Source organism: Syngnathus typhle, linkage group LG1 (assembly GCF_033458585.1).
Source record: "Syngnathus typhle isolate RoL2023-S1 ecotype Sweden linkage group LG1, RoL_Styp_1.0, whole genome shotgun sequence".
Lineage (NCBI taxonomy): Eukaryota > Metazoa > Chordata > Actinopteri > Syngnathiformes > Syngnathidae > Syngnathus > Syngnathus typhle.
In genome coordinates this window covers 29,229,058-29,254,395 of record NC_083738.1, presented here as the reverse complement: position 1 = coordinate 29,254,395, position 25,338 = coordinate 29,229,058, and the positions used below count along the sequence as shown (strand labels likewise).

Here is a 25,338-nt window from a genome sequence, read left to right as displayed (position 1 = left end):
TAGCAGCACTTTGAGCAAAACAACAGCACTTTGCATGAGCAAAACCCTAACCCTAACCCTAACCCTAGCAGCACTTTGAGCAAAACAACAGCACTTTGCATGAGCAAAACCCTAACCCTAACCCTAACCCTAGCAGCACTTTGAGCAAAACAACAGCACTTTGCATGAGCAAAACCCTAACCCTAACCCTAACCCTAGCAGCACTTTGAGCAAAACAACAGCACTTTGCATGAGCAAAACCCTAACCCTAACCCTAACCCTAGCAGCACTTTGAGCAAAACAACAGCACTTTGCATGAGCAAAACCCTAACCCTAACCCTAACCCTAGCAGCACTTTGAGCAAAACAACAGCACTTTGCATGAGCAAAACCCTAACCCTAACCCTAACCCTAGCAGCACTTTGAGCAAAACAACAGCACTTTGCATGAGCAAAACCCTAACCCTAACCCTAACCCTAGCAGCACTTTGAGCAAAACAACAGCACTTTGCATGAGCAAAACCCTAACCCTAACCCTAACCCTAGCAGCACTTTGAGCAAAACAACAGCACTTTGCATGAGCAAAACCCTAACCCTAACCCTAACCCTAGCAGCACTTTGAGCAAAACAACAGCACTTTGCATGAGCAAAACCCTAACCCTAACCCTAACCCTAGCAGCACTTTGAGCAAAACAACAGCACTTTGCATGAGCAAAACCCTAACCCTAACCCTAACCCTAGCAGCACTTTGAGCAAAACAACAGCACTTTGCATGAGCAAAACCCTAACCCTAACCCTAACCCTAGCAGCACTTTGAGCAAAACAACAGCACTTTGCATGAGCAAAACCCTAACCCTAACCCTAACCCTAGCAGCACTTTGAGCAAAACAACAGCACTTTGCATGAGCAAAACCCTAACCCTAACCCTAACCCTAGCAGCACTTTGAGCAAAACAACAGCACTTTGCATGAGCAAAACCCTAACCCTAACCCTAACCCTAGCAGCACTTTGAGCAAAACAACAGCACTTTGCATGAGCAAAACCCTAACCCTAACCCTAACCCTAGCAGCACTTTGAGCAAAACAACAGCACTTTGCATGAGCAAAACCCTAACCCTAACCCTAACCCTAGCAGCACTTTGAGCAAAACAACAGCACTTTGCATGAGCAAAACCCTAACCCTAACCCTAACCCTAGCAGCACTTTGAGCAAAACAACAGCACTTTGCATGAGCAAAACCCTAACCCTAACCCTAACCCTAGCAGCACTTTGAGCAAAACAACAGCACTTTGCATGAGCAAAACCCTAACCCTAACCCTAACCCTAGCAGCACTTTGAGCAAAACAACAGCACTTTGCATGAGCAAAACCCTAACCCTAACCCTAACCCTAGCAGCACTTTGAGCAAAACAACAGCACTTTGCATGAGCAAAACCCTAACCCTAACCCTAACCCTAGCAGCACTTTGAGCAAAACAACAGCACTTTGCATGAGCAAAACCCTAACCCTAACCCTAACCCTAGCAGCACTTTGAGCAAAACAACAGCACTTTGCATGAGCAAAACCCTAACCCTAACCCTAACCCTAGCAGCACTTTGCATGAGCAAAACAACAGCACTTTGCATGAGCAAAACAACAGCACTTTGCATGAGCAAAACAACAGCACTTTGCATGAGCAAAACAACAGCACTTTGCATGAGCAAAACAACAGCACTTTGCATGAGCAAAACAACAGCACTTTGCATGAGCAAAACAACAGCACTTTGCATGAGCAAAACAACAGCACTTTGCATGAGCAAAACAACAGCACTTTGCATGAGCAAAACAACAGCACTTTGCATGAGCAAAACAACAGCACTTTGCATGAGCAAAACAACAGCACTTTGCATGAGCAAAACAACAGCACTTTGCATGAGCAAAACAACAGCACTTTGCATGAGCAAAACAACAGCACTTTGCATGAGCAAAACAACAGCACTTTGCATGAGCAAAACAACAGCACTTTGCATGAGCAAAACAACAGCACTTTGCATGAGCAAAACAACAGCACTTTGCATGAGCAAAACAACAGCACTTTGCATGAGCAAAACAACAGCACTTTGCATGAGCAAAACAACAGCACTTTGCATGAGCAAAACAACAGCACTTTGCATGAGCAAAACAACAGCACTTTGCATGAGCAAAACAACAGCACTTTGCATGAGCAAAACAACAGCACTTTGCATGAGCAAAACAACAGCACTTTGCATGAGCAAAACAACAGCACTTTGCATGAGCAAAACAACAGCACTTTGCATGAGCAAAACAACAGCACTTTGCATGAGCAAAACAACAGCACTTTGCATGAGCAAAACAACAGCACTTTGCATGAGCAAAACAACAGCACTTTGCATGAGCAAAACAACAGCACTTTGCATGAGCAAAACAACAGCACTTTGCATGAGCAAAACAACAGCACTTTGCATGAGCAAAACAACAGCACTTTGCATGAGCAAAACAACAGCACTTTGCATGAGCAAAACAACAGCACTTTGCATGAGCAAAACAACAGCACTTTGCATGAGCAAAACAACAGCACTTTGCATGAGCAAAACAACAGCACTTTGCATGAGCAAAACAACAGCACTTTGCATGAGCAAAACAACAGCACTTTGCATGAGCAAAACAACAGCACTTTGCATGAGCAAAACAACAGCACTTTGCATGAGCAAAACAACAGCACTTTGCATGAGCAAAACAACAGCACTTTGCATGAGCAAAACAACAGCACTTTGCATGAGCAAAACAACAGCACTTTGCATGAGCAAAACAACAGCACTTTGCATGAGCAAAACAACAGCACTTTGCATGAGCAAAACAACAGCACTTTGCATGAGCAAAACAACAGCACTTTGCATGAGCAAAACAACAGCACTTTGCATGAGCAAAACAACAGCACTTTGCATGAGCAAAACAACAGCACTTTGCATGAGCAAAACAACAGCACTTTGCATGAGCAAAACAACAGCACTTTGCATGAGCAAAACAACAGCACTTTGCATGAGCAAAACAACAGCACTTTGCATGAGCAAAACAACAGCACTTTGCATGAGCAAAACAACAGCACTTTGCATGAGCAAAACAACAGCACTTTGCATGAGCAAAACAACAGCACTTTGCATGAGCAAAACAACAGCACTTTGCATGAGCAAAACAACAGCACTTTGCATGAGCAAAACAACAGCACTTTGCATGAGCAAAACAACAGCACTTTGCATGAGCAAAACAACAGCACTTTGCATGAGCAAAACAACAGCACTTTGCATGAGCAAAACAACAGCACTTTGCATGAGCAAAACAACAGCACTTTGCATGAGCAAAACAACAGCACTTTGCATGAGCAAAACAACAGCACTTTGCATGAGCAAAACAACAGCACTTTGCATGAGCAAAACAACAGCACTTTGCATGAGCAAAACAACAGCACTTCGCATGAGCAAAACAACAGCACTTTGCATGAGCAAAACAACAGCACTTTGCATGAGCAAAACAACAGCACTTTGCATGAGCAAAACAACAGCACTTCGCATGAGCAAAACAACAGCACTTCGCATGAGCAAAACAACAGCACTTCGCATGAGCAAAACAACAGCACTTCGCGGCACGTAGAAAATAACCAACGGCACTTCGCGGCACGTAGAAAATAAACAACCGCACTTGTGGGACGTAGAAAATAAACAGCGGCACTTGTGGCACTTGCGTAGAAAATAAACAGCGGCACTTGTGGCACTTGCGTAGAAAATAAACAGCGGCACTTGTGGCACTTGCGTAGATAATAAACAGCGGCACTTGTGGCACTTGCGTAGATAATAAACAGCGGCACTTGTGGCACTTGTGTAGAAAATAAACGACAGCACTTGTGTAGAAAATAAACGACAGCACTTGTGTAGAAAATAAACGACAGCACTTGTGTAGAAAATAAACGACAGCACTTGTGTAGAAAATAAACGACAGCACTTGTGTAGAAAATAAACGACAGCACTTGTGGCACATAGAAAATAAACAGCCCTTTTGTAGAAAATAAACAGCCCTTGTGTAGAAAATAAACAACAGCCCTTGTGTAGAAAATAAACAACAGCCCTTGTGTAGAAAATAAACAACAGCCCTTGTGTAGAAAATAAACAACAGCACTTGTGTAGAAAATAAACAGCACTTGTGTAGAAAATAAACAGCACTTGTGTAGAAAATAAACAACAGCACTTGTGTAGAAAATAAACAACAGCACTTGTGTAGAAAATAAACAACAGCACTTGTGTAGAAAATAAACAACAGCACTTGTGTAGAAAATAAACAACAGCACTTGTGTAGAAAATAAACGACAGCACTTGTGTAGAAAATACACGACAGCACTTGTGTAGAAAATACACGACAGCACTTGTGGCACATAGAAAATAAACAACAGCCCTTTTATAGAAAATAAACAGCCCTTTTATAGAAAATAAACAGCCCTTTTATAGAAAATAAACAGCCCTTTTGTAGAAAATAAACAACAGCACTTGTGTAGAAAATAAACAACAGCACTTGTGTAGAAAATAAACAGCACTTGTGGCACATAGAAAATAAACAACAGCCCTTTTATAGAAAATAAACAACAGCCCTTTTATAGAAAATAAACAACAGCCCTTGTATAGAAAATAAACAACAGCACTTGTGTAGAAAATAAACAACAGCACTTGTGTAGAAAATAAACAGCACTTGTGTAGAAAATAAACAGCACTTGTGTAGAAAATAAACAACAGCACTTGTGTAGAAAATAAACAACAGCACTTGTGTAGAAAATAAACGACAGCACTTGTGTAGAAAATAAACGACAGCACTTGTGTAGAAAATAAACAACAGCACTTGTGTAGAAAATAAACAACAGCACTTGTGTAGAAAATAAACAACAGCACTTGTGGCACAAAGAAAATAAACAACACCCCTTTTATAGAAAATAAACAACAGCACTTGTGGCACATAGAAAATAAACAACAGCCCTTTTATAAAAAATAAACAACAGCCCTTTTATAAAAAATAAACAACAGCACTTGTGTAGAAAATAAACAACAGCACTTGTGTAGAAAATAAACAGCACTTGTGTAGAAAATAAACAACAGCACTTGTGTAGAAAATAAACAACAGCACTTGTGTAGAAAATAAACAACAGCACTTGTGGCACATTGAAAAAAAAACAGCACTTGTGGCACATTGAAAAAAAAACAGCACTTTTGGCACATTGGGGGGGAAAAAACAGCACTTTTGGCACATTGAAAACAACCGCACTTTTGGCACATTGAAAACAACCGCACTTTTGGCACATTGAAAACAACCGCACTTTTGGCACATTGAAAACAACCGCACTTTTGGCACATTGAAAACAACCGCACTTTTGGCACATTGAAACAACCAACACAACCGCACTTTTGGCACATTGAAACAACCAACACAACCGCAATTTTGGCACATTGAAACAACCAACACAACCGCAATTTTGGCACATTGAAACAACCAACACAACCGCAATTTTGGCACATTGAAACAACCAACACAACCGCACTTTTGGCACATTGAAACAACCAACACAACCGCACTTTTGGCACATTGAAACAACCAACACAACCGCACTTTTGGCACATTGAAACAACCAACACAACCGCACTTTTGGCACATTGAAAAAAACAACACAACCGCACTTTTGGCACATTGAAAAAAACAACACATTACTTTTGGCACATTGAAAAAAACAACACATTACTTTTGGCACATTTGAAAAACAACACATTACTTTTGGCACATTTGAAAAACAACACATTACTTTTGGCACATTTGAAAAACAACACATTACTTTTGGCACATTTGAATAACAACACATTACTTTTGGCACATTTGAATAACAACGCATTACTTTTGGCACATTTGAATAACAACACATTACTTTTGGCACATTTGAAAAACCACACATTACTTTTGGCACATTTGAAAAACCACACATTACTTTTGGCACATTTGAAAAACCACACATTACTTTTGGCACATTTGAAAAACCACACATTACTTTTGGCACATTTGAAAAACAACACAGTACTTTTGGCACATTTGAAAAACAACACAGTACTTTTGGCCCATTGAAAAACAACACAGTACTTTTGGCCCATTGAAAAACAACACAGTACTTTTGGCCCATTGAAAAACAACAGCACTTTTGGCCCATTGAAAAACAACAGCACTTTTGGCCCATTGAAAAAAACACAACAGCACTTTTGGCCCATTGAAAAAAACACAACAGCACTTTTGGCCCATTGAAAAAAAACACAACAGCACTTTTGGCACATTGAAAAAAACACAACAGCACTTTTGGCACATTGAAAAAAAAAACACAACAGCACTTTTGGCACATTGAAAAAAACACAACAGCACTTTTGGCACATTGAAAAAAAAAAACACAACAGCACTTTTGGCACATTGAAAAAAAAAAAAACACAACAGCACTTTTGGCACATTGAAAAAAAAAAACACAACAGCACTTTTGGCACATTGAAAAAAAAAAAACACAACATTACTTTTGGCACATTGAAAAACACTACTTTTGGCACATTGAAAAACATTACTTTTGGCACACTGAAAAACAACAGCACTTTTGGCACATTGAAAAACAACAGCACTTTTGGCACATTGAAAAACAACAGCACTTTTGGCACATTGAAAAACAACAGCACTTTTGGCACATTGAAAAACAATAGCACTTTTGGCACATTGAAAAACAACAGCACTTGCGGCACATTGAAAAACAACAGCACTTGCGGCACATTCCGTAAAACACAATTATTTGATTTTTACACCATACCCCAAAATAAAAAGAAAAAAGAAAAAAATAAATAAAAAAACCGAATACAAAAGGACACGCAGGGCAACAGCACTTGCGTAGAAAATAAACAACAGCACTTGTGTAGAAAATAAACAACAGCACTTGTGTAGAAAATAAACAACAGCACTTGTGTAGAAAATAAACAACAGCCCTTTTGTAGAAAATAAACAACAGCACTTGTGTAGAAAATAAACAACAGCCTTTTTATAGAAAATAAACAGCCTTTTTATAGAAAATAAACAGCCTTTTTATAGAAAATAAACAACAGCTTTTTTGTAGAAAATAAACAACAGCCCTTTTGTAGAAAATAAACAACAGCCCTTTTGTAGAAAATAAACAGCACTTGTGTAGAAAATAAACAGCACTTGTGTAGAAGATAAACAACAGCACTTGTGTAGAAGATAAACAACAGCACTTGTGTAGAAGATAAACAACAGTTCTTTTATAGAAAATAAACAGCCCTTTTATAGAAAATAAACACAGCACTTGTGTAGAAAATAAACAACAGCACTTGTGTAGAAAATAAACAACAGCACTTGTGTAGAAAATAAACAACAGTTCTTTTATAGAAAATAAACAGCCCTTTTATAGAAAATAAACAACAGCCTTTTTATAGAAAATAAACAACAGCACTTGTGTAGGAAATAAACAACAGCACTTGTGTAGAAAATAAACAACAGCACTTGTGTAGAAAATAAACAACAGAACTTGTGGCACATAGAAAATAAACAACAGCCTTTTTATAGAAAATAAACAGCCTTTTTATAGAAAATAAACAACAGCTTTTTTGTAGAAAATAAACAACAGCCCTTTTGTAGAAAATAAACAACAGCACTTGTGTAGAAAATAACCAACAGCACTTTGCGGCACATAGAAAATAACCAACAGCACTTTGCGGCACATAGAAAATAAACAGCAGCACTTGTGGCACATAGAAAATAAACAACAGTTCTTTTATAGAAAATAAACAGCCCTTTTATAGAAAATAAACAGCCCTTTTATAGAAAATAAACAGCCCTTTTATAGAAAATAAACAGCCCTTTTATAGAAAATAAACAGCACTTTTATAGAAAATAAACAGCACTTTTATAGAAAATAAACAGCACTTTTATAGAAAATAAACAACAGCACTTTTATAGAAAATAAACAACAGCACTTTTATAGAAAATAAACAACAGCACTTGTGTAGAAAATAAACAACAGCACTTGTGTAGAAAATAAACAACAGCACTTGTGTAGAAAATAAACAACAGCACTTGTGTAGAAAATAAACAACCGCACTTGTAGCACATAGAAAATAAACAGCCCTTTTGTAGAAAAAAAACAACAGCCCTTTTGTAGAAAATAAAAAACAGCCCTTTTGTAGAAAATAAAAAACAGCCCTTTTGTAGAAAATAAAAAACAGCCCTTGTGTAGAAAATAAAAAACAGCACTTGTGTAGAAAATAAAAAACAGCACTTGTGGCACATTGAAAAACAACAGCACTTGTGGCACATTGAAAAACAACAGCACTTGTGGCACATTGAAAAACAACAGCACTTGTGGCACATTGAAAAACAACAGCACTTGTGGCACATTGAAAAACACAACACAACAGCACTTGTGGCACATTGAAAAAAAACAACACAACAGCACTTTTGGCACATTGAAAAAAAAAAACACAACAGCACTTTTGGCACATTGAAAAAAAAAACACATTACTTTTGGCACATTGAAAAAAAAAAAAAACACATTACTTTTGGCACATTGAAAAAAAAAAAACACATTACTTTTGGCACATTGAAAAAAAAAAAAAACACATTACTTTTGGCACATTTGAAAAAAAAACACATTACTTTTGGCACATTTGAAAAACAACACAACAGCACTTTTGGCACATTGAAAAACAACACAACAGCACTTTTGGCACATTGAAAAACAACACAACAGCACTTTTGGCACATTGAAAAACAACACAACAGCACTTTTGGCACATTGAAAAACAACACAACAGCACTTTTGGCACATTGAAAAACAACACAACAGCACTTTTGGCACATTGAAAAACAACACAACAGCACTTTTTGGCACATTGAAAAAAACACAACAGCACTTTTGGCACATTGAAAAAAACACAACAGCACTTTTGGCACATTGAAAAAAACACAACAGCACTTTTGGCACATTGAAAAACAACACAACAGCACTTTTGGCACATTGAAAAAAACACAACAGCACTTTTGGCACATTGAAAAAAACACAACAGCACTTTTGGCACATTGAAAAAAACACAACAGCACTTTTGGCACATTGAAAAAAACACAACAGCACTTTTGGCACATTGAAAAAAACACAACAGCACTTTTGGCACATTGAAAAAAACACAACAGCACTTTTGGCACATTGAAAAAAACACAACAGCACTTTTGGCACATTGAAAAAAACACAACAGCACTTTTGGCACATTGAAAAACAACAGCACTTGCGTAGAAAATAAACAACAGCACTTGCGTAGAAAATAAACAACAGCACTTGCGTAGAAAATAAACAACAGCACTTGCGTAGAAAATAAACAGCACTTGTGGCACTTGTGTAGAAAATAAACAACAGCACTTGTGGCACAGAAAATAAACAACAGCACTTGTGGCACAGAAAATAAACAACAGCACTTGTGGCACAGAAAATAAACAACAGCACTTGTGGCACATAGAAAATAACAACAGCACTTGTGGCACATAGAAAATAAACAACAGCACTTGTGGAGAAAATAAACAACAGCACTTGTGGCACTTGTGTAGAAAATAAACAACAGCACTTGTGGCACTTGCGTAGAAAATAAACAACAGCACTTGTGGCACTTGCGTAGAAAATAAACAACAGCACTTGTGGCACTTAAGTAGAAAATAAACAACAGCACTTGTGGCACATGCGTAGAAAATAAACAACAGCACTTGTGGCACATGCGTAGAAAATAAACAACAGCACTTGTGGCACATGCGTAGAAAATAAACAACAGCACTTGTGGCACTTGTGTAGAAAACAAACAGCAGCACTTGTGGCACTTGTGTAGAAAATAAACAGCAGCACTTGTGGCACTTGTGTAGAAAATAAAACAGCAGCACTTGTGTAGAAAATAAAACAACAGCACTTGTGGCACTTGTGTAGAAAATAAAACAGCAGCGCTTGTGGCACGTAGAAAATAAAACAACAGCACTTGTGGCACGTAGAAAATAAAACAACAGCACGTGTGGCACGTAGAAAATAAAACAACAGCACTTGTGGCACGTAGAAAATAAAACAGCACTTGTGGCACGTGGAAAATAAAACAGCACTCGTGGCACGTTAAAAACAACAGCACTTGTGGCACATAGGGAAAAAAACAACAGCCCTTTTGGCACATAGGACAAAAAACAACACAGCAAATGAAGTAACATGAGATCTATTCTCATCTACACACAGCACACACAACTTTGGATATTTTGAATGAATGAGTGAGTAAATGAATCTTATTTGTTCATTTAGTCAAAGTCAAAGTCAGCTTTATTGTCAATCTCTTCACATGTCAAGACACAAAGAAACCGAAATTACGTTTTCATTATCCCACGGTGACAAGACATATTACACTATAGACCAGGCATGTCAAACTTAGTTTGGCTCTGGGGCCGGATCCAGAGTTTCTTTTCTCAGGTGGGCCGGATCAGTAAAAGAATGTCAACTCCAACTATTTAGCTTTGTTTTTCAGTACTATGCTTTATCATTCAGCCTACATTTGTAACCTACCCTACATATTATAATCACGGATGACAAGGGATCTTTTCTAAGCATAACACATTTATTCACAAACAATGGAGAAAAAAATGATTTTCATGTTTGGCAGTGAATGTGTTAACAACTGGTTTATTTTAACAGTTGAGTGAATGCAGTTTTACACCTGAACCAACTCACCACACTAAACAAACTCAAGTGGGAGCTAAGAAAAAAAAATGTTTTGCCTTAATTGTCATACTGCTTTGAAATAATAATAAATAAAATGACAAAATAAAGGTTTTAGCAGTGCATGGGCAATAAGATTAGACTACATCAGCTCAAACTACTAGGCTGGGCCTAATGAAGCTGAGAATATACTGCACAATATTAATTGTCTTTAATATGAAACCATATTAATCTTATTTTTAATGATCTGTATTCATGCGTGCAAACAAATGTCGTGTCATCACACTTTTTTCTCTCTCTCACTGCACTCCTGCAGTCTACTTGCTGCTGCTGGCTCCTGAAACTTGGCATTTTTTGCTTTTACAAGTGCGTCAATATCAGGTGTCAAATCCTGAGTAGCAGCACATTTAACAATGTCATTCAAGTGTTCATTTGTTAACTTTGAGCGCTGCTTTGTTTTATTATTGTTCATCACGGAGAACACCTGTTCACAAAGATAAGTAGTCTCAAACATGGAGAGAACCTTTGCAGCCATGGCTGTTAATTTGGGGTAACCTGGCACAAGATACTGATAAAACGTATCCAATCCCACGGACCCAAATGTATCCTTCATAGCGGAATCGCACTGCAAGTCAATAAGCTCGAACTGAATGTCAGCTGGCACACCAGAAGGCTTCACTGTAAATGGCGAGCGAAAAAAGCCGAACTTGTTCTCAAGTTCACTGAAAACCTGAAACCTCCGCTCAAACTCTCGCAGCAAATCTGTTATGTTGTCTTTATATTTATCCAAATCGGGACGATCCGGTGCCTTCGGACGCACAGCTGTGAGACATGAGAAGTGCATGGTGAAGCAAGCTTGCCGGTTTATTTCTAGTTGGACACATCACGTTGCGAATGTTTATTTCCTGGTACTAACTCGTGTCAGTGCCGCATGGTGGACGTGAGCTCTTTTACACATTTACTGCCCTCTAGCGGCCGGAGGGAACATTTGAGTTGTATTTATTTTAAAGAATCATAACTTTTGATAGAAATGAGCTAGTGACTCGCTTCTTTTTTTGACATACTCAGAAATTTATGACGGGCCGGATCAAATCATCCAACGGGCCGGGTCCGGCCCGCGGGCCGTATGTTTGACATGCCTGCTATAGACAAACAAGTAAACGACATAATATAAAAACAAGAAAATGATGACTGTGTTAATACTAGGTATAAACAGAAAATCTCCTGCACAGAATGCCCAGTTTACTTGTTTGAAAAGGTGTGTGAACAAGTAATCTATCCAATTTAAGACAATTGTAGGTATCTCTAACAATGTGTTACTTTAGCTATTGTTGTCTTTTCCGTGAATAAAAAAGGAAGGAAGGACTCACCGGAGACGTGTTCGCCAACGTGCAAACGTTGTACTTTGTATTTGTATCCTTCAAACATACAGGCAACGAACACTGTGGAACCTAAATGGAATGAAAGAAAACTTTATCATTTGGCCTCAACCAATAATCACAAATACGGCACCAATGGCACCAATGGCACCTTTAGCTTGCTATGTGCTAACGGTGCTTTTTATAGCGCACCTTTAGCAACATAGCAAAATAGCGCACCTTTAGAAACATAGCAAAATAGCGAACCTTTAGCAACATAGCAAAATAGCGCACCTTTAGCAACATAGCAATATAGCGCACCTTTAGCAACATAGCGCACCTTTAGCAACATAGCGCACCTTTAGCAACATAGCGCACCTTTAGCAATATAGCGCACATGGAAAAATAGCAAAACAGCACACACAGCAACATAGCGCACATAGCAACATAGCGCACATAGCGCACATAGCAACATAGCGCACATAGCAACATAGCAACATAGCAACATAGCAACATAGCGCACATGGCAACATGGCGCACATAGCAACCACCAACACCGCATCACTGACAAAGAAAGCCCAGCGCAGCCTGTACCTCCTGCGGAAACTCAGGCGAGCGAGCGCTCCTCCGGCCGTCATGACTACATTTTACCGTGGCACCATTGGGAGCGTCCTCTACAGCTGTGTTGCTGTTTGGGGTGGCGGCTGCACTGATAGTGAACACGGCTGGTAAGATTATTGGTGCTTCGCTCCCCTCCTTGAAGGACAATTACACCTCCCATCTCACCCGCAAGGCAACCACGATTGTGAATGATGTGAGTCACCCCGCTCACTCTTTGTTCGAGCTTCTGCTTTCTAGGAAGAGGTACAGAAGAAGCACAAGAGCACAGCGCGCAAGGCAGCACACAGCGCGCAAGGCAGCACACAGCGCGCAAGGCAGCACACAGCGCGCAAGGCAGCACACAGCGCGCAAGGCAGCACACAGCGCGCAAGGCAGCACACAGCGCGCAAGGCAGCACACAGCGCGCAAGGCAGCACACAGCGCGCAAGGCAGCACACAGCGCGCAAGGCAGCACACAGCGCGCAAGGCAGCACACAGCGCGCAAGGCAGCACACAGCGCGCAAGGCAGCACACAGCGCGCAAGGCAGCACACAGCGCGCAAGGCAGCACACAGCGCGCAAGGCAGCACACAGCGCGCAAGGCAGCACACAGCGCGCAAGGCAGCACACAGCGCGCAAGGCAGCACACAGCGCGCAAGGCAGCACACAGCGCGCAAGGCAGCACACAGCGCGCAAGGCAGCACACAGCGCGCAAGGCAGCACACAGCGCGCAAGGCAGCACACAGCGCGCAAGGCAGCACACAGCGCGCAAGGCAGCACACAGCGCGCAAGGCAGCACACAGCGCGCAAGGCAACACACAGCGCGCAAGGCAACACACAGCGCGCAAGGCAACACACAGCGCGCAAGGCAACACACAGCGCGCAAGGCAACACACAGCGCGCAAGGCAACACACAGCGCGCAAGGCAACACACAGCGCGCAAGGCAACACACAGCGCGCAAGGCAACACACAGCGCGCAAGGCAACACACAGCGCGCAAGGCAACACACAGCGCGCAAAGCAACACAGCGCGCAAAGCAACATAGCAAAACAGCACCTTTAGCACATAGCAAAACAGCACCTGTAGCGCATAGCAAAACAGCACCTTTAGCATTTTTAACACATAGCAAATTAGCACCTTTAGCACATAGCAAATTAGCACCTTTACCACATAGTAAATTAGCACCTTTAGCCCCTTTAGCACATAGCAAAATAGCACCTCTGGCACCTTTAGCACCTAGCAAAATGGCACCTCTGGCACCTTTAGCACCTAGCAAAATGGCACCTCTGGCACCTTTGGCACCTAGCAAAATGGCACCTCTGGCACCTTTGGCACCTAGCAAAATGGCACCTCTGGCACGTTTGGCACCTTTGGCACCTTTGGCACCTAGCAAAATGGCACCTCTGGCACGTTTGGCACCTTTGGCACCTAGCAAAATGGCACCTCTGGCACCTTTAGCACCTAGCAAAATGGCACCTCTGGCACCTTTAGCACCTAGCAAAATGGCACCTCTGGCACCTTTAGCACCTAGCAAAATGGCACCTCTGGCACCTTTAGCACCTAGCAAAATGGCACCTCTGGCACCTTTAGCACCTAGCAAAATGGCACCTCTGGCACCTTTAGCACCTAGCAAAATGGCACCTCTGGCACCTTTAGCACCTAGCAAAATGGCACCTCTGGCACCTTTAGCACCTAGCAAAATGGCACCTTTGGCACCTTTAGCACCTAGCAAAATGGCACCTTTGGCACCTAGCAAAATGGCACCTTTGGCACCTAGCAAAATGGCACCTTTGGCACCTAGCAAAATGGCACCTTTGGCACCTAGCAAAATGGCACCTTTGGCACCTAGCAAAATGGCACCTTTGGCACCTAGCAAAATGGCACCTTTGGCACCTAGCAAAATGGCACCTTTGGCACCTAGCAAAATGGCACCTTTGGCACCTAGCAAAATGGCACCTTTGGCACCTAGCAAAATGGCACCTTTGGGACCTTTAGCACATAGCAAAATAGCACCTTTGGCACCTTTAGCACATAGCAAAATAGCACCTTTGGCACCTTTAGCACATAGCAAAATAGCACCTTTGGCACCTTTAGCACATAGCACCTTTGGCACCTTTAGCACATAGCACCTTTAGCAGATAGCAAAATAGCACCTTCGGCACATAGCACAATAGCACTTTATAGCACATTGCACAATAGCACCTTCAGCACATTGCACAATAGCACATAGCACCTTCAGCACATAGCACAATAGCACTTTTAGCACCTTTAGCACATAGCACAATAGCACTTTTAGCACCTTTAGCACCTAGCACAAAACCACCTTTAGCATCTTGCACAATAGCATTTTTAGCATCTTTAGCACAATAGCATTTTTAGTATCTTTAGCACATAGCACAATAGCATCTTTAGCACATAGCACAATAGCACCTTTAGCACATGGCACAATAGCACCTTCAGCACAATAGCACCTTCAGCACAATAGCACCTTTAGCACAATTGCACTTTTAGCACCTTTAGCACAATTGCACTTTTAGCACCTTTAGCACAATAGCACCTAACCACATCAGACCTTAGCACCTAACCACATCAGACCTTAGCACCTAACCACATCAGACCTTAGCACCTAACCACATCAGACCTTAGCACCTAACCACATCAGACCTTAGCACCTAGCCTCTTAGCACCTAGCCTCTTAGCACCTAGCCTCTTAGCACCTAGCCTCTCGCACTTTACTTGTTTGAAAAGCAGTAGGAAGTAAGACTTATTTCATTTATTTAAAGGGAAGAAGTAGGACGTCTTTATTTAATGGGAAGAATGGATTTGCTGGGATTCCAAATTTCCAAAATGGTTGAATGAAGTCATTTCAAATGTGATTTCTGATAAATACTAGGTGTGAACACAAAAACTACTGCACAAGATGGCCAGTTTAATTGTTTGAAAAGGACTGTGCAGAAGAGAGACTTATTTCATTTATTTAATGGGAAGGAATAAGACTTATTTAGTTTGTTTAATCTATTTTTGTTCCCAGGCAAAATTGGATTTGCAGCAATTGCAAATTTCATCAAAGCACAGTGCCAAGCCTTGACTTGAGACCTGATAGGACGTATTAAACGCTTGGATAAATTAATAGAAGTTGGTCGTATGAGCGAATGGAGTAACATGAGACCTATTCTCATCTACACATAGCACACACAACTTTGGATATTTTGAATGAATGAGTGAGTGAGTGAGTGAGTGAATGAATGAATGAATCTTATTTGTTCATTTAAATGATGACTGTATAAATACTAGGTATAAACAGAAAGTCTCCTGCACAAAATGGCCAGTTTACTTGTTCGAAAAGGTGTGGGAACAAGTAATCTATCCAATTTAAGACAAATGTAGTTACCTCTAACAATGTGTTACTTTAGCTATTGTTGTCTGTGACTTTCCCATGAATAAAAAGGAAGGAAGGACTCACCGGAGACGTCTTCGCCAACGTGCAAACGTTGTACTTTGTATCCTTCAAACATACTGGCAACGAACACCGTGGAACCTAAAGGAATGAAAGAAAACCTTATCATTTGGCCTCAACCAACATTCGCAGATACAACACAATGTGACGTGCGAGGTTAGGGTTAAAGATTGAGGGAGGGGCCCTCGTTTTAAACTACTTTTTTGAAAAGGAGTGGGGAATAGCAAGACTTATTAATTTATTTAATGGGAAGAAGTAAGACTTATTTAGTTTATTTAATTTATTTTTGTTCTCTGGCAAAATTGCATTTGCTGCAATTGCAGATTTCAACAAAGTATGGTGCCAAATCGTGACTTGAGACCTTATAGGATGTATTAAATGCTTAGTTTAATTGATAGAAGTTGGTAATAAGAGCGAGTGGAGTCACGGTGGTTGAATGGATGAATGAATGTTGAAAGTAATTTAAATTATGACTTTGTATAAATACTAGGTATTAACAAAACATCTACTGTGCAAAATGGGCAATTTACTTGTTTGAGAAGGAGTGGCAAGAAGAGAAGTAAGACTTATTTAATCTGTTTGTTCCCAGGCAAAATTGGATGTGCTGCAATTCCAGATGTTACCACATGATGGTGCCAGATTTTGACTTCAGCTCTGATAGGCCATATTAAACACTTAGTTGAATTGATAGAAGTTGGTAATAAGACCGAGTGGAGTAACATGAATGTTCTGAATTAGACAGTTTGAATATGCTTTTGAATATTTTTAGGTAAACAGTTTAGCTTCGCTTTGAGCATCATTTGAGCAGTCTGATAATCAACCAAATCTTTGAATTGAAGAATTTAGGATTTAAGAGTTAGCTTGTTATCATGTTCAAGGTAATCAGATTTGTTTAAAATTCGAATGGCCTTCTTTTAAAAACTATTCTGGATTACTACTTTGGATCTTTCTTGAATGGATGAATGAATGTTGAAAGTAATTTAAACTATGACTTTGTATAAATACTAGGTATTAACAGAACACCTACTGCGCAAAATGGGCAATTTACTTGTTTTAGAATGAGTGGCAAGAAGAGAACTAAGACTTATTTAATATGTTTGTTCCCAGGCAAAATTGGATGTGCTGCAATTCCAGATTCCACCACATGATGGTGCCAGATTTTGACTTCAGCCCTGATAGGCCATATTAAACACTTAGTTGAATTGATAGAAGTTGGTAATAAGACCGAGTGAAGTAACATGAATGTTCTGAATTAGACATAGTTTGTATATGCTTTTGAATATTTTTAGGTAAACAGTTAAGCTTCGCTTTGAGCATCATTTGAGCAGTCTGATAATCAACCAAATCTTTGAATTGAAGAATTTAGGATTTAAGAAATAGCTTGTTATCATGTTCAAGGTAATCAGATTTGTTTACAATTCGAATGGCCTTCTTTTAAAAACTATTCTGGATTACTACTTTGGATCTTTCTTGAATGGATGAATGAATGTTGAAAGTAATTTAAATTATGACTTTGTATAAATACTAGGTATTAACAGAACATCTACTGCGCAAAATGGGCAATTTACTTGTTTGAGAAGGAGTGACAAGAAGAGAAGTAAGATTTATTTAATCCGTTTGTTCCCAGGCAAAATTGGATGTGCTGCAATTCCACATTTCACCACATGATGGTGCCAAATTTTGACTTCAGCCCTGATAGGCCATATTAAACACTTAGTTGAATTGATAGAAGTTTTTTGAATATTTTTGGGGTAAACAGTTTAGCTTCGCTTTGAGCATCATTTGAGCAGTCTGATAATTGACCAAATCTTTGAATTGAAGAATTTGGGATTTAAGAAATAGCTTGTTATTATGTTCAGGGTAACCAGATTTGTATATAATTATAATGGCCTTCTTTTGAAAACTATTCTGAATTACAATTTTGGATCTTTTCTTATATTTCTTTGCAACAATATACTCGGTGACAGATTACACAGTATAATCACATATGTTAATTTGAGAGTGCCCACACTCAACTTACTTATGGTTATGTGTTACATTAATTACTGTTAGACATGAAATAGTGTTGAACATAAATGGAGGAAGAAAGGGGTACTCACGGTTGTGATCAATGAAGCAAGCCTCCAATTGATTTGTATAGTCATTCCTCTTACATTCTTCTTCTTCTTACAGTGGAAAACATACAGCAAACAACGTTGAACCTAATGGAATGAAATTAAACGTTAACATTTAACCTCAACCAACATACGCAGATGCAACGCAACTACGTTTCAGCTAGGGTTAGCTACTCAGCTACACATTGCTATTACACTGGACGCTAGCTACATCGACAACTTTAGTCAAACTTCACAAAAGTAAATCTCTTTAAACACTACGGCCATCTGCTCCTGGTTCCCGGTTCGGCCGGCGAGTCAAAAAGTTTGCCCACCCCTGCTCTAGACGGTCCAGTTGCAAGCAGAAATTAAAGATATTTCTGTTGATAATCGCCGAGTTTGTATTCGCGCCCACGAATTATAATCTCGGCGGGAGTAGCGCCAATTTAAGTCACATCGGCGTCACATGACCGCAACGTAATATTATCTAAAACGGTAAATTAGAGTTAAATAAAGTTCACTTTTTTATTCAACGCGATCATTTACAACCGTTGACCAGGGAGAATCGTCGAAATTCGGCCTCTGTGGTAGGCCGCAGACGCAGAGTTCGACGTAGCCGGCGCACTCACTCGCTTTTCAGGGCAACAAAAGTACTTCTTTTTAAAAACAATGAGTTGTATTTACCGTGTACGCTCTAGACGGTCCAGTTGCAAGCAGGAAATAAAAATATTTCTCTTGTTAGTCGTCGCTGTGTCGCGTTTCTCGCCGCCTTCCTACGTCCAGTTGCGAGCCGCGTCCTCGGATTTGAATTTTGGCGGAAGCTCCACCCACCGACGTCACGTCCGCGTCACATGACTGCGGCGTAATATTATCTAAAACGGTCAATTAGAGTTAAATAAAGTTCTCTTTTTTAGTCAACGCGATCATTTACAACCGTTGACCAGGGAGAATCGTCGAAATTCGGCGTCTGTGGCAGGCAGCAGACGCCGAGTTCGACGCCAAGTTCGACGTCCCCCCCAACCGCCACACTCACTCGGTTTTCAGGGCAACAAAAGTACTTCTTTTTAAAAACAATGAGTTGTATTTACCGTGTACGCTCTAGACGGTCCAATTGCAAGCAGAAAATAAAAATATTTCTCTTGTTAGTCGTCGCTGTGTCTCGTTGCTCCGCATTGCCGTCCTTTACAACCTGTTGCGAGCCGCGCCCTCGGATTAGAATTTTGGCGGAAGCTCCGCCCATCGACGTCTGTTCGCGTCATGTGACCACGACGTGGCTGACGCAGTTTTGTTTAGTAGACTTACAGTTGTTATGCGTTGAAATAATGGCACAAACTCAAAATAGATTTAAATACATTAAATGTCTTCTTCCCACTCCCATTAAACAAGTTAACTCTGTCCACGGATTTGAATTTCGGCAGAAGTTCCGCCCATCGATTTAACGTCCGCGGCACGTGACTACGACGTGTCAGACGTCACATTGCAACCGCTGTTTTGTTTAGTAGACTTACAGTTATGCGTTGAAATAATGGCGCACACTCAAAATACATTTAAATAAATTAAATAAGTCTTCTTCCCACTCCTATTATGCAGATGTGAGAGAAAATTGACAATATACAGCCCAAGGGCAGGTCTCGAACACTAGTTCCATCATAACAGAGGCAAAGACTCCTGACTAAGACGCTGACAGAAGACTAACCCACACTCTCCTCAAGACTAAAAACGGCTCGTGAGTGAATAATTCGTTTAAAATGAACGACATAAAATTTCATACATTCTGGATCCATTAAATATCAACTGAAATATTGCAAGCCTTTGATTATTTTAATATTGCTAATTATGGCATATAGCTTCAGAAAACTCAAATATCCTATCTCAAAATATTAGAATATTACCGCAGACCAAGTAAAGAAAAAATATTTGCTGAATTGCGGCGGAAGTTCCGCCCATTTACGTCATTTCGCGTCACAAGACTGCGACGTGGAAATGACGTCATATAGCAACCGCTGTTTTATTTAGTAAACTTGCAATGGTTTGCAGTTGCTCGAGAGGCAGATCAAATTCAAATGCATTTCTCTGCACTCATTACAGAGTGTAATTACGTCATGGACTTTTTCTCTATGTGTTGCCATGTGAATCTAATCTCTTTAAGGCCTTAAGAAGCCTCATCGTTGGCAACTGTGACTAAAAAGGAAAGCAAGGGGACCGCAGGTTCTTTGACCAATCAGATTATTAGCTCTCTATGACGTCGGCATTTTGTCTGTCCTCTGATTGGTTGGGTCGAGCAATCCAAGTTCAACTAGCAAAATGTGTTTTTCTATAATGCCAATGGGCAGCCAAATGAAGACAAACACTTGTCATAACTTGATCCCTTTAATTTGAAGGTACTTTCATTTTACATTTCATTTCGGCTGTCTTTGTGCTCACAGTCAAGGGGACAAAACTGACAAATATTATGTGTGCGCACACACGCAGTTGCGCACATCTGCACAAACATTCGCACGGCTGTGGCGCGTCGCCTCTTGCCACTGCAGTACAAGCTCACGCTAAGCTTGTTAGGAGATAGCGCTTACAAAACATTGTCCAAAAGTCCACCCAGACAAATAAAAACAGCTAAACATATTTGGTCCTTTTGATAAATTAATGCCTTTTTTCTACTTTTTTTTTTTTGGGGTGTTGGGGGGGGGGGGGGCGCTTTTGGTCAAAAGCAACGCTCAATTTAAAGCGAGAGATGGAGGCGTTTAGCCACACGATTACCATGACAACCTCAATGATGTAACCCAGTAACGTTGGTCGACAGTCTTTGGGCATATTAAAAGATACACTGGACTGCCAACATCAAATATGTATGTGCAAATATGGGAAATTTCCATGTATTTAGTTTATTTAAAAAAATCCATACTATTGATTTGTTTCCAACATTGTCTGATATTTTTAAGGCAGATATTGTTGGCAATAGCTATGGTTTTGCTTTTGGCACGCAACGGCATCAACCAAGCTATGCCTCGTAACTTGAAAAATGAGTAAATGGGTCAAGGTATAATCGTAATTTCCAAGATGAGCTAATGACCGATAGATTGACGACAATAAGCCTCCCCCCGCCAACCGTCCAATGATTTGCACACATCCCGCCATCTTAACCCTCAGACATGGCGTGCCACTTGGCAATTTGGCGCCGCGGGTGCTCGCAGATCTCACGCCAGTGCTCGCCGGCGGTTCCCGCTGCAGTCATTCCCATCAGCAGGCGGCCGAGGACCGGCTTCGGACAGCGGGAGTCCCCCGGGTCCGAGTCCATCAGCAGCAGTTCCACGCCGGCGTCCCTCGGGCCATGGTCGGAGGGCAGGTCGAAGGTGAAGAGCTCGTTGAAGACGGGGTTGGGGGCGCACTTCTTAACGTGGGTCTTCTTCTTGCACACGCGCTTCCTTCCGTGGTACAGGTTGACTTTGACGTACGGATCTACAGAAAGAGCAGGAGAACAACAACGTGACTCAGTAATAAGTGGCTTTGCAAGTCAAAATTGCAGCAACCGCACCCGAGGGCCCGTTGTTGTCGTTCTTGGGCAGGTGGCGGGCCTTGAGGACCACCACGGTCAGAGTGTTGGTGGCGGATTGGTAACACAAGGACAGCAGCAGCTCGCCTCGGCCCCAAGACTTCTGCGGTGACACAAACGTGCAGTACGGTCAGTGGTGAAAACGGGACACTAAAAGCGTCCTCTCGTCACCTTGACGTTCCTCTTGATGATCTCCCTGCTCATCAGCACGCGGCCTTCGGACAGGTCGATTCCCGAGAGCGGGACGAGGGTCTCGCCGATGATTTCGTCCCGGGAGAACCTGTCAAAGCTGAGCACCATAAACTGGAGAGCCAGTTTGGACACACTGGGCAAGGGGATCCCGTAAAAGCTGAAGGTTTCGTCAAAAGTCGGGTCCAGAGTCTTCCTTAGCACTCTGGTCTTGACTCGGTGCTTCTTCTCAGGCAGCAGGGTCAGCTTGATGTAGGGGTCTGAAGTCAAGGATTGCTCATCGGTTGGGCTCAGGTCACGGGCTTCCTGGAATCAGATCAGCCAGTCAGAAATGTGCCAATCATATAGCATTGCAGTTCAGAACCAGACACTAAGATAAGCACTCTCGAGTCTTGTGCTCTGTGGAGCGCCAAGGAAGGAATGAGGGTGCTTAACAGCGGACAGGGCCTTGTTACTCCCAAATTTGAGGCAAAAAAACCCGCGCGCCCTCTGAGCCGAGACTCGCAATCTCCACCGGCAGCCGGTCAGCCGAGCCGAGGCACCAGGCGCGAGTGTCGGAATGCAGCAGCTCGGCAAGGAAAGCCAGATATGGGAAGAAGCGCAATCTTAAAATGATGCGAGCGACAGCGTTTTGGCTCGACCGGAGACGTTCGAGGGAGGGCTGGCCGACTCCGAAGCGCATTCTGACGACCGAGGCACGGCTTACTTTCAAAGGCTCACCTGAATGTGGACGATGAAGGCCTTCTTCTCCGCGTGATACTCAAGGGCAAAGCGGAGGGTTCCGAGCCTCGCCTCTCTCTCGTCCGTGGCCGGGGTCGGAGCGTGGCTGGAGATGGACGGCGACGGGGGTTCCCAGCAGTCCGTCGTGCCGGGCTCCAAGTCGGGCGAGTGCCGCACCTTGAGCTGGTGAGAGGGTTTGGTGGGGAAGTTTCCGTTGAGGTCCAGTTGCTCCAGGTCCAGATGTAGCGCCGATCTGGAGCCACCCGGGCTCGACGCCAGCTCGGGACTATCCACGGGCGTCGCGGCGCTCCGGCAGTTCCCGTTAACGTCCGTTTGACCGACTTTATTGGTTGTCACGCCGGTAGCGGGGGCAAACTTCTTTTTGCCGCCGAGGCTTTCCGCATAAATGTCGACACCTTTGAGCATGTGCACAAACTTGTACGGGGGCGTCTTCTGGCCTTTGGTGTTTTTGCGCTGGCAGCAGATCCACGCAAAGGCAGATGCGGTGAAGATCAAGCCGAAGACGCTCGCCGCCGCGACACCTCCCGGGACCGCCACTGCAAAGCAGCACAAAGAACCATGATCTACGTTGCGTGGCGGCGACGGCCGTACGATTGGTTCTAAAGGCGGCAATGCCAGCAAATGAGACAGACTGAGCTGAATGAGCGACGCACAACACATCGGGCGACCCTCGCACTAGCGGGGTTTCTCGTATAATAACATTGAGATGACGCGGCTCTGACTCCCAGCCAACATTTCCACCATGCGGGTTTTAAGAGGGGCTTATGGGCACAGGTTCCATCTGGTTTTGCTCCTGGGTTCCGCCGCCAGGGGCACCATTGTATTAGACCACATGGGCTGAGCTGGGTTTTTGACTGGGTCTTAGGTGGATTGTAAATGCACCCCTTGAACTGGGGAAATGTTTCGCAACCCAAGTAGGCCCCGATTGCGTTTGCCCAATTAGGGCTGCTGCGAGTAGCTTCCGTGCATTCGTTGCAGTCACATGTGTTAGGACCACAGCAATGCCAGGTGAGAGATTCCAAGGGCGGACTTGATCCAATTTGGGAAGGATTTTCATGAAACAAGGGTGCACGGAAAAGACGTGAGAAAGAATGAAAGGCGAATTGTGAGGATGAACACAATGTCAGACAGCCCTAGAAAAGGAGACCTGCATAAGAAGTGATACATGGTGAGACCTAGACAGGGGTGAGCAGTTTCCAACCCTCAAATCCCAGATGGATTCTCCATGGAACCGTTGCCCATTTCTACCCGCAGCCACTTGGTAGCCAGGAAACTCACATTAGCCCCACTTGCGGCTGGGCCCAAATCGGTCAGCCATTTTGGTTAGCCATTTTCCAAGGCTGCTACTTTGCAAAACTCCTTCCAAAGGGAGTACCAATTGGAAATCCTGCTTTGGAGAGGCAACTTTTAGCCTGGGCCACTTGGTGACTATTTGGCGGCTTTGCCACGGGTCTGTTCATCACTGCCGGCGGAGGCGGCGGCGGCTCTTATTATCGTGGCGTCGCTAATCCCGCAACTCGTCGAGCCGACAACAGTCGTGTTTTTGGACGGGAGCTTGATAAAAGAAAAACTTGGCGTCTTATGTAAGGCAATTTGAGCATATATGAGCGCACGTGTTGGAGCTCAGCGTCAATAGATGCTATTGGTGCTATTGGTAAGGTGTGACCGGAACGCCGCTCGTCCTGCCCAATGACGCCACGATACGGCGCTCGAGGCCTTCTCTGTCCCGGCGGCTCTGTTTTTCAACTGAGGCGTTTCTTGCTCTCGGGCCAGCGAGGCGACAGCGGCTGAATACGACCGAGAACCCAATGTGCATTTCACGGACATTCCCGTCTCGTATCGAGACGGCTCTCAATGTTTTTTTGACGAGGCGAGCCGCCCCGCCCAAAGGCACAACAATACCCGCTTCAATGGACAGGGCTGAGATTTTGAAGCACGTCACCAGTTTCAAGCTAGACAAATGAAAGTGAAGAAGCTGCATTCTGCATAAACATACAACAGTGAGACTCCTTTCAAAAGGACACATGGGAGGGAAGCAAACGTCAGATGTGGCAAAAGGAAGCAGACTCACCAGGCTGCGCTCCATCCTCCAGCGTCACTGGTGCCATGGTCGCTCTCCGAGGTCCTGTATTGCCTCCCCCTCCCCCTTGAAAGCAGCAGACGTGCGAGAGCTTGATGGAGGAAGTCGATGAAGAAGGTTGCCGTTGAATCTCCTCTTGCTGCTCTGCCACGGTCTTCAGAATGTGCGCGTACGCACGCGCGCGTGTGTGTGTGTGTGTTTGTCCCACACCCCGCCCGTGCTCCTTCCCTCGTCCTCGTCATCCTCCTCCTCCTCCTCCCCCCTATGAGCTCACGGGCGCGCTGACGCAGTGGTGACGGAAGCTGCCTCGCATTGGTCCTGTCATTGTGGTGGCTCCAAAATGATTTACTCCAAACAATGACACCCTCATCCATCTTTCCTTGCCAATGACACATAGGAATAAAGACAACGATTATGTTCTAACAAAAGGACCAATAACAAACGGTCCAAATGGCGTGAAATTTAGGAATGTAATGAAGCTGGAGTGGGGAGAATCAGTTGAA

General features: G+C 42.7%; 1 protein-coding gene and 1 long non-coding RNA gene across 3 annotated transcripts; both read right to left on the bottom strand.

The window, feature by feature from the left end:
- Positions 1-10,448: 10,448 nt before the first annotated feature.
- On the bottom strand, positions 10,449-19,043 carry LOC133157283 (uncharacterized). 2 transcript variants are annotated; one of them, XR_009714984.1, is made up of 4 exons: positions 18,963-19,043; positions 18,285-18,386; positions 16,192-16,266; positions 10,449-12,221 (listed from the first exon to the last, which is right to left on the bottom strand). It is a non-coding gene; the product is annotated as an uncharacterized LOC133157283 (long non-coding RNA). The 2 variants fall into 2 exon arrangements; XR_009714982.1 differs by lacking the exon at positions 10,449-12,221 and having other exon boundaries at positions 15,496-16,266.
- A 1,586-nt stretch (positions 19,044-20,629) lies between these two features.
- syt4 (synaptotagmin IV) lies at positions 20,630-25,133 on the bottom strand. Its single transcript, XM_061290639.1, has 5 exons — positions 24,827-25,133; positions 22,735-23,291; positions 21,997-22,320; positions 21,808-21,928; positions 20,630-21,731 (listed from the first exon to the last, which is right to left on the bottom strand). Exons 1-5 carry the CDS (start codon positions 24,861-24,863, stop codon positions 21,412-21,414), a joined length of 1,359 nt encoding a protein of 452 aa, XP_061146623.1. The 5' UTR covers positions 24,864-25,133; the 3' UTR covers positions 20,630-21,411.
- Positions 25,134-25,338: the final 205 nt, after the last annotated feature.